An 11,990-nucleotide genomic window follows, 5' to 3' on the forward strand; every position below is an offset into this window, starting at 1 on the left:
TTCTTATATTCCACATATGAGTCATTCATCTTTTATTGTTTCCCTACATTTATGTTCTTCTAGATCTTGAAGAATTCATTTAAAAGGGCATTAGCAGAAAATGATTCTGTATTCCATATAGAGCTTAGCAAAATTAGTGATGCTTTTATTACTGATTACACTATCTAGGGATTTTTCTGTTAATTAAACTTATTATTTGATGTAAACAATATAGGTTCTCAGAAGAAAAACACCACTTGCCCATAACCAAGCAATTGCTTTGAAAGAGAATTTTCATATACCATTCTCCATATCAAGGACAAGTTCATATTTCAAATCACTGTAAAATTTTTAAAATCAATGATGATTTAACAGGTGTGAACTTTTTTTTTTTTTTTACTCCTTACAGAGTATTTCTGAAGAAATGTTTTATCAACTTAGTAACATGCTCCCCCAGATCTTCCGAGTATCATCAACACTTACTCTGACGTCTAAGCACTAAACCCTTAGAGACTGACACACTGGCAGAAGAAGACTGTCAAACTTTCCAGGAACTTGAGCTGTGCTTGGATTCTGTCAAGCAAAAGAAGCCCAGAAAGAGAACTTGTAATTCAGGCCACAAATTGAGTCATGATGTATGTCTGTAAAACCTTCCAAAAATTCATATACTATATAGTCTAGTGATCAGCCTTTTACTCGTACATTTATTCTTAAATTTTCTTTTTGAAAAAAATATTTTTTTTCTCCTGTTATGCACTATCTGTATTAGTAAGTTAAAACGTCCTACACATCATACCTGGACACTTGATATAGGAGATTGTTAATTGGATTTTCATGGAGACAGTTGACTTTTCCAAAAGGTCTGAATCATATCAAGTACGAGACTTAATTGAGCATAAAAATAAAATATTTCTTTTACCTTATTTGCCAAGCAAAAATTAAAACGCACTGAACTATACATTGCAAGTCTGGATTTCTTCTGAAAAATCTTTGTAGAGACACAAGCATATGAGACAAATGTGCTTATTCTTTTAAATTCTCCTGTTTCAAAGACTTGTTTTTAGTGTACTCTTTCTAAGGTTTTATAACTCAGGAAAAAAAAGAGGAAAGGATTTTGAATTCTTTACCTTTGTCTCATCTTCTTTATATGAGTTTGCCCTTGTTTATTAAATAACATCTCATGGGCTGGGAAAATAGTATGCTTATTTGTAAGCTCAATGGAAAGTTAGTCCAAACCAGCACCTGGCAGGATTTTAGTGCTTATCAACATTATTATAATCAGACAACAAAAATCATTTTTATTTCTCCATCCTGCATCCTGCATCCTCAACTTCCTTAACCATTCTTCTTCCTACATTCCATCGCTGATAACTATGTCTCCATTTCTTTCTCTGCTGTTTCCTCTCCTTTTTCATCACGCTTCCTGCTTTCTCAGATAATGCATATCACTTATTTCTCCCATCTATAACACATTTGCTATGAGTAGTGACTACATTAAACACAGACATTTACAAAAGCAATAGTTTCATCATATCCATGTTGTAACTGGCCAGTGAAATGAAATGGAGGACCTTTGACATCATGACAAGGTGGTATGTCTTGATTCCAAGAAACAGAAAGCACTCTTGTTAGTATAGCTACATACCTAAATGTAGTAATTTACAGAAACTCTTTTGACACACAGAATGCTTTTCCATAACCCAAAATGTGTCTTGATTTTCTACTCAAGGAAATGACTGTCCAAGTAACAACAGTAAGAACACCCACTCCAGACTGTGTCCATTACACAATAACACCTTCCACATGCCTTCCACCAGGGAACCTGGTGATCCACCTGCTGATCCCACCCAGAAGAAGTTAGGTATTCTGCTGTTGCAGTGAGAAATTGTTTTCCAGGCACCACTATTATCTTTGAGACTGATTCTAATACAAAGCAAGGTAGACAGAGGTGGAAAACGGGTGTGTTAGATCAGTATCAAAGACTACTTTAGATTTTAATGTGAAAAGGTCAAGTTGGAGGTGAGTGTAGTCATATTGATAAAAGGTGTTCAAAAAGAGGAACTGAGAATCTTTCCATAGAAGTCCTGTAACTAAGTGGACAGCCAATAGCCAGGGGCACAGCCAGAGGTCAGGGGGTAGGAGTAAGGGTTCACTCGTGGAAACTTGGTGAATGCTGCTGCCCCATCCTTCCTTTTTCACTATATGATGTAGTGGCTTTCACTCCAGGGCAATTAGAAATACTGTTTGGCCCATGGAATCAAGAGAAATGTATCAAATGTCCCTTTTTTCACATGCTACTCTATTATGGGATATACAAAAGTGGTTAAAATTGGAAAAATGTGTATGATGTTATATACCACTGATATAAAGACATAAGAAAGCCTCAGTTAATAACAAATATATAATTCAGAGCACTAATTATATGTATTTAAGTGTGAGGATCTATTTTAGTGAAGCAGTGAATGAGGAAGTCTGGAATTTTGTGTTTGAACTAGAAAAGCTGAGATCATGACCTTTCTCTAAGTTCTAGAGGGCTTCATGGAGTGGAGTGGTTTGAGGCACTTCATATGAAGAAGGTACATCAACAGGCTGAGAATGGAAGGGGCATTCCAGGTCTAAGATACAGATAGGAACAGAAATCAAAGGGAAGCACTGGTAAATGGCCAATAAGTTGAGAGAAGCTGACCACAAAAGCCTTTCGGGAGTGGAGTGGAGCTCAAATATTGGTGAGGCGTGTTCCAGTGAGCATGAGGTTATTTGAGTGAACAATTCAAGTGTTCTGAAGAGAAATGACAATATAGTCCTCAAGGCCTTAAAAATAAGCTTTGGAAATCACACAGGGGCGTTGAGACTGTCTCCATTTTGTACTGCCCTGGCCTCCCCTTCCCTGATATTTGTTCTCAAAGCACAAAACCAAGCAAAGCTATAGCCTTGCCATTGATCAAGAAATGTGGCACCAGCTGTTCTCAGCATGACAATGTGGCCAGAATGGGAGAAATGCATGAAAAAGAATTTCCACAGAAACACAACTTAGTTTGCCTGGGAGTTGGCAGATCTCTTACTGGCACAGTACCACACATCATTTGTGCCACTTCGGTGAGATGCTGGCTCATTCTCAAAAGAAACAAAAAATGTTCCACAAAGGAAAGATGAACACATGGAAACATTCCTGTTCTAGAGGCCCTAAGGAAAATCAGTAGAGCCATGCCAAAAGAAGACAAAACTCAGCAGAGTCTTGGCTGTTTCTCAGTCTAGATGAAATTGGACTGCTTTGCTCAAAAGGAGTTACAGCAGTGTGAAAAATCATTATCACACTTAGGAAATAAAAAATGTTTTACAATACCTATTTACCAAAAGGACCATTTATTCAGAACCCTTTGATCAATGGTTTTCTGCCCTTTAACCATCAAAGACCCTTTCTATTATCTTCCCCATATTTTTCTGAAATGTTTTGAAAACTTTTATCTAGCAAATAATTGAAGTCCCTTGAGCAGTAATCTTTTTTGTTGCTGTTGTTAAAAACCTATCTCTAGAGCTGAGCCACATTATTAGTGAGCAATACATAGTGTTCCCACATGGATTGTCATTGTAAAATTCCCATACATGGGGCACCTGGGCAGCTCACTGGTTCAGCATCTGCCTTTAGCTCAGGTCGCGATCCCAGGGTGTTGTGCCCAAGATTGAGAATTCGAGAAACCACCAAGGAGCCGACACTGATGCAAACACAGGAACCTGGGTCCAAGTATACCTGACACAGCGGAGCAGGGACTTGGACCCAAGAGGTGGGTTTCAGCTTAGTTTTAAGGGCTGGTCTAGGGGACCTCCAGAAGGGGTGGAGCAATTTCTCAAGTTCTGTTTACATTCTGATGTGGGGTTTTCAAGCTCATTGAGCTCTGTTCTTATTCTAATATGGGGCTTTCTAGGACATTAAGCTGTCCTAGAAAACTGTTTTCTTCCTGTAACTGAAGTAATGTAAATTTCAGCTCTTATTCTCAGGGGCCTGGGATGGCTGTACTTGTGCTAAACGCTGAACTTGAGGTGGAATGGCCTTGATTTTTCTTGGCCTCCACAGGGGTCCTGAGATCAAGTCCCACATCAGGCTCCCCACTGGGAGCCTGCTTCTCCCTCTGCCTATGTCTCTGCCTCTCTGTCTCTCATGAATAAATAAAATATTTTTTTAAATTCCCATACATAGTTTTTACACATAGAATACATAGAAATATTGTGTAATTCCAGGCAAATTCACAAAAACAGACTTGTTTTATTTAACCTGAAAGGTCTCATCCCAGTGCAATGTATTTTAGAAAACTTTTTTTTTTAAGATTTTATTTATTTAATCATGAGAGACACACAGAGAGAGAGAGAAAGAGAGAGAGAGAGAGAGAGAGAGAGGCAGAGACACAGGCAGAGGGAGAAGCAGGCTCCATGCAGGGAGCCTGACGTGGGACTGGATCCCTGGCCTCCAGGATAACGCCCTGGACCGAAGGCGGAGCTAAACCGCTGAGCCACCTCGGCTGCCCTAGAAAACTTTTTTTAAATAGTTCAGTAACATCTCCAAGAACCACTAATCCCAGGAACCCCAAACTGGGAACCACAACTTGAGACAGAAATACTTACGTGAGAGTACATTACAAAGGGAGGAGAGAGATAAGGAAAACATGAGTGGCAGACTGACCCTAGAATCCTATTCAATAAACACCAAGTGTTTACTGAGCTTCTTCTACACCACACAAAGGCATGGTGCTTAGCAAGAGTCAGCCTCTCGAAGGCCATACAAGGGACTTGAGGAACTATTTGATTAAGAAGGTTTGGCAAGCTTTTCTGTGACCTGTGATAGTATGACCAAGATAAAATCCCAGGTAAAGCAGGTGAAGGGATAAGTAGTCTCCTGAGAATACCTACAGGACTAATAATATGGGTTTGTGATCTCCTGTTTGATATATACAGCTACAAGTATTGCAGTGAGATCCAGATCTCTTTTGCCATTATTTTCCTGATATATCCAAATCCAACATTTGGCCTAATTTCATGCCATATATAGTCAATTCTCATTAATCATAGACTATGATTTCATCTACTTGCTCAAATTTATGATTCTAAAATTTAAAAAGGCATTTACTAAAGCACACAATCATTTACAAAAGCACTGGTTTTTATCAAATCCAAGTTGTATGACTGTTGTAACTGGCCCACAGAATGAAATGGAGGACTTTTGTCAGCATTTTGGTATCACTCGGATTGAAAATTTTAAGACATGAACCTTGCCAGCTGAGATGGGAAAGGTAACACTCTGCCTTCAGGTTTCAGCTCTCATAGTGTAAACAAAGTGTCCGTTTCGTGGTCTCTTTAATGTCATGTTTTTCATACCTCTTTGCTTTTTTTTTGGTCACCTTTATGCTTTTTGTTGTGATTTTGCTGTTAGATGGTCCCCGAGTGCAGTGTTGAAGTGCTATCTAGTGTTCCTGAGCATAAGAAGGTTAAGACGTGCCTGCCTAGTGGAGGAAATGTGTTTGTTAGAGAAGCTTTGTCCAGATGTGAGTTATAGTGCTGTTGGTTGTGAATTCATTGTTAATGAGGCAACAATCTTTATCAAATAAGATGTATTAAAAAACACACACACATTTGAAAATGTTATGTATGGATTAGCTCACAAAAATATAGTGAGAGGTTTGCAGGAACCTCACCCCGTGGTTCCTCTAGGAGCAATGGCTCAATATTTCATCCTTCATGTCCACAGCACTAGAATCAACTGTGTGTCTTCTCTCACAGGCCAGAGCACATCAAGAGCTACCTGTGATTATCTTTGGCACAAGAGGAATAAGACATAGAACATATTACCAGAGAAACAAATCCTTTCTGGAGATGTTTAGGAATTAAGCAGAAATTATTGACATAGGTTAGCTATGACATCTGTGGGAGGAGAATGTATTTGTGGGTCTTTTCCTCCGAGGCTGTTTCATTCTCTCCTGCTTTCTAACCTTTTTATTTCCTTCTTTATAATGAAGTCCTAACTCCTTCTTGTCAGTAAATCTGTATTCAAAACTACTCAGGATAACAGTATGGCATCAGAGATGGAGAGCACAGTCCCTAGAATTAAATGAACCAGGTTCAAGTGCCACCTCCCTGATTGATGCTGTGGCTTGTCACATTGGACATATTACTTAACACCCCTAAGCATGTTCCCTTGCCTGTAAGCTAGGAAAAATTAATAATAGTATCTACCTCATTGAGTAGTTGGAAGGATTATGTAAGAAAGTGCACACTACCTGGCATATAGTCATTCTATAAATATTTGCTGCTATTATCCTTCCTTCATGCCTTCCTGTCTCCCCTTCCTTCCTTCCTGTCTGACCTTTCTCCTCCTTTCCTTCCTTCCTTTCACTAGATAGATAGTAGGGATACTAAGTCACTTAAAACATGTCCTCAAGGAGCTTACAGCCTTACTGAGCTGAGAAGGCAACATGTGTAACTCACAGTACTAGCCAGCATATAATACGGGTATACAGTCCGTGCAGAAGAAAGTGTACACAGAGTGCTGTGGAAGTCAAAATAGAAACATGAGCAATGCATTGAGCCAAGAGGGATGTTGAACCTCTTGAGAGCTGCTTAGCCCTGCCTTTCTCTGGATTGAGTGAGTATCCTCTGGGAGCCCTTGTTATTCTCAATAGGTCAGGCACAAATCCTCCTGGCAGGGAGACAGAATGCCACCTGTGCACCAGTGGCAGCAACAACTTCAGAAACAAAGGACAGGGCAGGTTAAAATGTGAGGAGGAAGTCACAAGGTAGGTGAGTAACCCTGTATTTGAGTGGAACAGGAAGGACTATTCTTATCAGGTGAATCTAGATTTTAGACATAACAGTAGTATGAAGTAGTTATAAAAGTTAGTCTCCTAGCCCTGTAGCAGCAATATAGAATTTGATTCTTCTCTTATGACTCTCTTTCAGCTGATCAAAAGTTTCCTATCTTACAGGTGACTGAGGTCAGAGGATTAAGTGCTGGCAAAGGATTAAAAGCTAGACAGGTATAGGGAAGAAGTCCTGCAGATGAGAGCAGTGGATTATAATTCAGATAACTAGCCTATTTGATGTCCTTTGTGCATGTGGCAGCAGTGAAGGGGGGGGTGTTAATAAGTACAACTCTTTATTTTAAAAATCATCTTGGATATCAGAATAACAAACCAGTCTAAAATTTAGTGGCTGGAACAGTAAGCATTTATTATTCATGACTCTATGGGTCACCTCTATAGTTCTGGTCTTACCTGGGCTCATTGACAAGCAAGTCTCCAGACTTCCTTTAGTAGGTCAGATAGGCAGCTCTGATGAACTTGGCTGGGCTCTCTTCCAGTGTTTGAGTGTTGGTTGGCTGTAGGCTGGAATAGAGTGACCTCAGCTGGAACAACTGGACTCTAGGACGATAGTCCAGAATTTTTCACATAGCAGTAGCAGAGTTAGAAAAGAGAGAGTGGAATCATGCACTGAGTCTTGAGGCCTAGACTCAGAGCTGATACACCAACACATTCTGTTGGTTAAAGAAAGTCACAAAGCCAGCCCCTACTTGTGGTGAGGTAGTAGACAGCACATTTTGATGAGAAGGGCTACAGAAGTCACATTGTAAAGAGCATGGATGCAGGATGGGGAGAAGAACTGGAGATACGTTTGCTATTAATGTGTCACTCCTTAGCCATAACCACTTTCTTGATGTTATTTTTCATTCTTATGGGTTTATCTATAGTTTTGATGCATACCTATATAGTGTAGCCATATCTATACAGTGTAGCTGTGAAATATGTCCTACTGAAATGTGCCAAAGTATCATAGTGAGAGCTTTATTTTCTACATGTCATTCAACAACTTGCTTTTTTAAAATCGAACATCGTTTTTGAGATTTAATCATGTTGACACAGAGCTAGTTTATGCATTTTAGCTGCTATATTATTTTTGAATGCTCTAAATTATATGCTTGCAGCCCAGGTTATTTATTCATTCTCCTATCGATGGACAATGTGAAGTTATTTGTACATTTGTACCACTTTGTACTGTGCTGTAGTAGCCATATTCTTACACAGGTATTATTATCCATGTGCTCTAGTTTCTCCAGAGTATATATCTATGAATGGAACTGCTGGATTATAGAGTATTGGCATCCTCAAATTTGATAGTTCCAAATATTACTCCAAAGTAGTTGTACCAAATTCTGCTTCTACTGGCAGTATGTGAACACCCCTTTTCTCCAAATCCCATATAATCGAGGCAAGAATTTTCAGAAATTTTAATTTTTCCTATTTTGATATGTATGAAATAGCATCTCATTGCTCTTTTGCTTTACATTTCTGTGGTTACTGGTGATGATGAATAGAATGGCACATTTGTTGACTCTTTAAATTTTTCCTGAGTTGCAGTTGCCTGTGTGAATCCTTTGTCTATTTTTTCTGTTGGGCTTTTTGTCTTTTTCATTTTTTTCATACAATCTTTTTACGATCTGCACACTAAACCTTTATAATTTATTCTTATACATCTTTTTCCCAGTTTATAGGTTTTTTTTACTTTTTATTATATTTTATTTTTTCACAGAGTTTTCTATTTTAATGTGGTGAATTTATCACTCTGAGATGTGAGTAGGAAAGCAAAACTAAACCTATATCTAGGCTCTTCCTGGTAAAACTGCAGGATACACCAAATGAAGATAAAAATCTTAACAATAGTTTAATTTTTTAAATAAAAACCAAACAAAAGTGATTTGAACTATAATTTCAAAAAGAGCAGACTTCTCAGTAGCAATAACAGATGCCAGAAAATGACCAGTGTCAGAAAAAATAACTCCCAACTAAAAGTTTTATACCCAACTAAATTATCATTCAAGCGATACATCTACATAAACACATTTAACTCCAAAAAGGAAGTTTCAACTAGCAGAACTGTCTAAAAGATCTTCTCAAGGAAATTACTTTACTTCAGAAAGAAGGATACTTATTTTCAAGGGAAGGGAGAATCTTTCAAATTGAGAACATAGCGTTTGTTCATATAAAACAGAAGGCCAAGAGAAAGTTGGCCAAGTAATCAAAAATATTTAGTTTTTATGGATTTTCTGAACTACGTTGAGAGTTTAGCCATGGAGCACCACACATGGTACACAGTCTCTGTTAAATGTTTGCTAGTGTCCTTTTGTTGGTACACCCATCCACCTTAGTTAAGTCAAGACATCATTTCCCTCATCAGAATTGCTCCATCTCTAAACCTTTCTCTTTTTTTTTAAGACTTTATTTATTCACGAGAGACACACACAGATAAAGAGAGAGGCAGAGACACAAGCAGAGGGAGAAGCAGGCTCCATGCAGGTAGCCTGACGTGGGACTCAACCCTAGGTCTCCAGGATCATGCCCTAGGCTGAAGGCAGTGCTAAACCACTGAGCCACCTGGGCTGCCCTAAACCTTTATTTCATATTTTCCACCTATTTTTTATTTTTTTATTTTCCACCATTCTAAGTCAATGCCTTTTAACTGTTATCTTTTCACTGTTTCTCTTACATTTGTCTGTAACTTATTCTTTCTTTCCATTTCATTTAACTTCATTGCCAAGGACCACATGTTTTTTGTATAGAAGTTCTACATTATTTTCATTTATAAAAATTCTTGAAAATCTGTCTGGTATTTTTTGTAGTGTCTTATTCTTTTCTTATGTTTTATATTCTATTATTTTAATCATTTGAGATATATTTATTATATGCTTATCAGACCATTAAATTATTATTATTATTGTTTTGGTAAAACGTTTAAATTCTCTCTTAGCAAATTTCAATTATATAATACAGAGTTATCAACTATACTCACCATATTTTACATTAGATCCATAGATTTTATGTATCTTATAGATGGAGGTTTGTATCATTTTACCAACTTCTCCCTATTTTCCCTACTTCCCAGAGTTAGACTACCAGAGTTTGCCTTTTTTAAAGATTCTACAGATAAGCAGTGCCATGCAGTATTTGTCTTTCTTTTTCCATCTTATTTCACATAGCATAATGCCTTCAATTCTATTCATGTTGTGAATTAACAGGATTTTCTTCTTTCTCATAGCTGAATTAGGGGTGTGTGTGTGTGTGTGTGTGTGTGTGTGTGTGTGTGTGTGTTTATACACACACATACATCTTCTTTATTAATCTGTTAATAGACATTTAGGTTGTTTCCACATCTTGGCTATTGTGAATAATGCTTCAATGAACATGAGAATGCAGATAACTCTTCAATCTCCTGTTTTCATTTACTTTGGATGGATAACCAGAGTGATATTGCTAGATCCTATGATAGTTCTATTTTTAATTTTTGAGGAAACTTCATCCTCTTTCCCAGTGGGAAGGAGCACGAAGTGGATATACCAGTTTACATTTCCACTAACAGTACACAGGATTCCCTTTTCTCTACATCTTCACCAGGGTGTGCTATCCCTTGTCTTTTTCTCCCTTTTATTGAGATTTAATTGATATATAATACTGCAACATAATGATTTGATATACATATATATTGTGAAATGGTTACCATAATTTTAGTTGATATCCATAACCTCACATAGTGACAAGTATTTTTTCTTATGATGAGAACTTTTAAAGATCTATTCTCTTAGCAACTTTCAAATATAAAATACAGTATTGTTAACAATAGCAACCATGCTCTGTTTTATAGTCTCAAACTTACTTATCTTGTAACTACAAGTTTATACCTTTTAACCACCTTCACCCATTTCCCTCCCCAACATCCTCACCTCTGACAACTATCAACTTGTTCTCTGTTTCATGAGTTATTTTTTGCATATGCAAGTGAGATCACACAGTACTTGTCTTTTCCTGTCCAACTTATTTCACTTAACATAATGTTGTCTCAAATGGCAGAATCTCCTTTTTATGGCTGAATGCTATTTCATTATACACACATACATATATACACATCACATTTTCTTGATCTGTTCTGTCAATGGACACTTATGTTGTTTTCATGTATGTGCTATTATAAATAATGCTACAATGAACATAGGAGTGCAAATATCTCTTCAAGAGAGTGATTTCATTTCCTTCAGATATATACCCAGAAATGTAATTGCTAGATCATATCATAGTTCTATCAACTTTTTGAAGAAGCTCCAAATTTTTTTCCATAGTGGCTGCCCAATGTACCACCAACACTCCACAAGGTTTCCTTTTCTCTGCAGCCTCACCAATACTTTAGTTATCTCTTGTCTTTTTGACAATAGCCATTCAAACAAGTCTGAGGTGATATCTCATTGTGGTTTTGATTTGCGTTTCCCTGACAATTGGTGATATTAACCACCTTTTCATGTACCTGTTGGCTATTTGTATGTCTTCTTGGGAAAAGTCCTATATAGTCCCTGTCCATATTTAATCAGGTTGTTTGTTTTATTTTTTTTTCCTTTGAGTTGTATGAGTTCTTCACATATTTTGGATATTTACGCCTTATCAGATTCATGATTTGCAAATATTTTTTCCTATTCCACAGGTTACCTTTGATGGTTTCCTTTGCTGTGCAGAAGATTTTTATTTTGATTAAGTTCCACTTCTTTATTTTCGCCTTTGTTGTCTTTCTTTTGTTGGCAACCCACCCAAAAATATCATTGCCAAGACCAATGCAAAGAAACCATGTTTTCTTCTAGAGATTTTATGGTTTTAGATGTCATGTTCAAGTCTTTAATCCATTTTGAATAGATTTTTGTGTATAGTGTAAGATAGTGGTCCAGTTTTCCCAACATCATATACTAAAGGACTATCCTTGCCTCATTGCCTATTTTTGGCTCTGTGTCATAAATTAATTGACCATATAAGTGTGGGTTTATTTCTCTGCTCTCTTCTGTTCTATTGATCTATGTTTTTATGCCAATACCATACTATTTTGATTACAATAGCTTTGTAGTATAGTTTGAAATCAGGAAGTGTGATGCTCCAGCTTTGTTCTTTCTAAAGATGACTTTTGCCATTCAGAGACTTGTAGTTCCACACAAATTTTAG

The 11,990-nt window shown here is 37.3% G+C and overlaps 1 protein-coding gene across 4 annotated transcripts in view; it reads left to right on the top strand.

The window, feature by feature from the left end:
* Window positions 1-937, top strand: part of FERRY3 (FERRY endosomal RAB5 effector complex subunit 3) — a 47,007-nt gene extending 46,070 nt beyond the window's left edge. For all 4 annotated transcript variants that reach the window (XM_025995384.2, XM_025995385.2, XM_072766184.1 and 1 more), the window contains one exon: window positions 389-937. In XM_025995384.2, coding sequence (XP_025851169.2) covers window positions 389-481 — 93 coding nt within the window. In that variant the 3' untranslated portion in view covers window positions 482-937. The remainder of the gene's footprint in view (window positions 1-388) is intronic.
* The last annotated feature ends 11,053 nt before the right edge of the window (window positions 938-11,990 follow it).

Source organism: Vulpes vulpes, chromosome 8 (genome assembly GCF_048418805.1).
Source record: "Vulpes vulpes isolate BD-2025 chromosome 8, VulVul3, whole genome shotgun sequence".
NCBI classification, from domain to species: Eukaryota; Metazoa; Chordata; class Mammalia; order Carnivora; family Canidae; genus Vulpes; species Vulpes vulpes.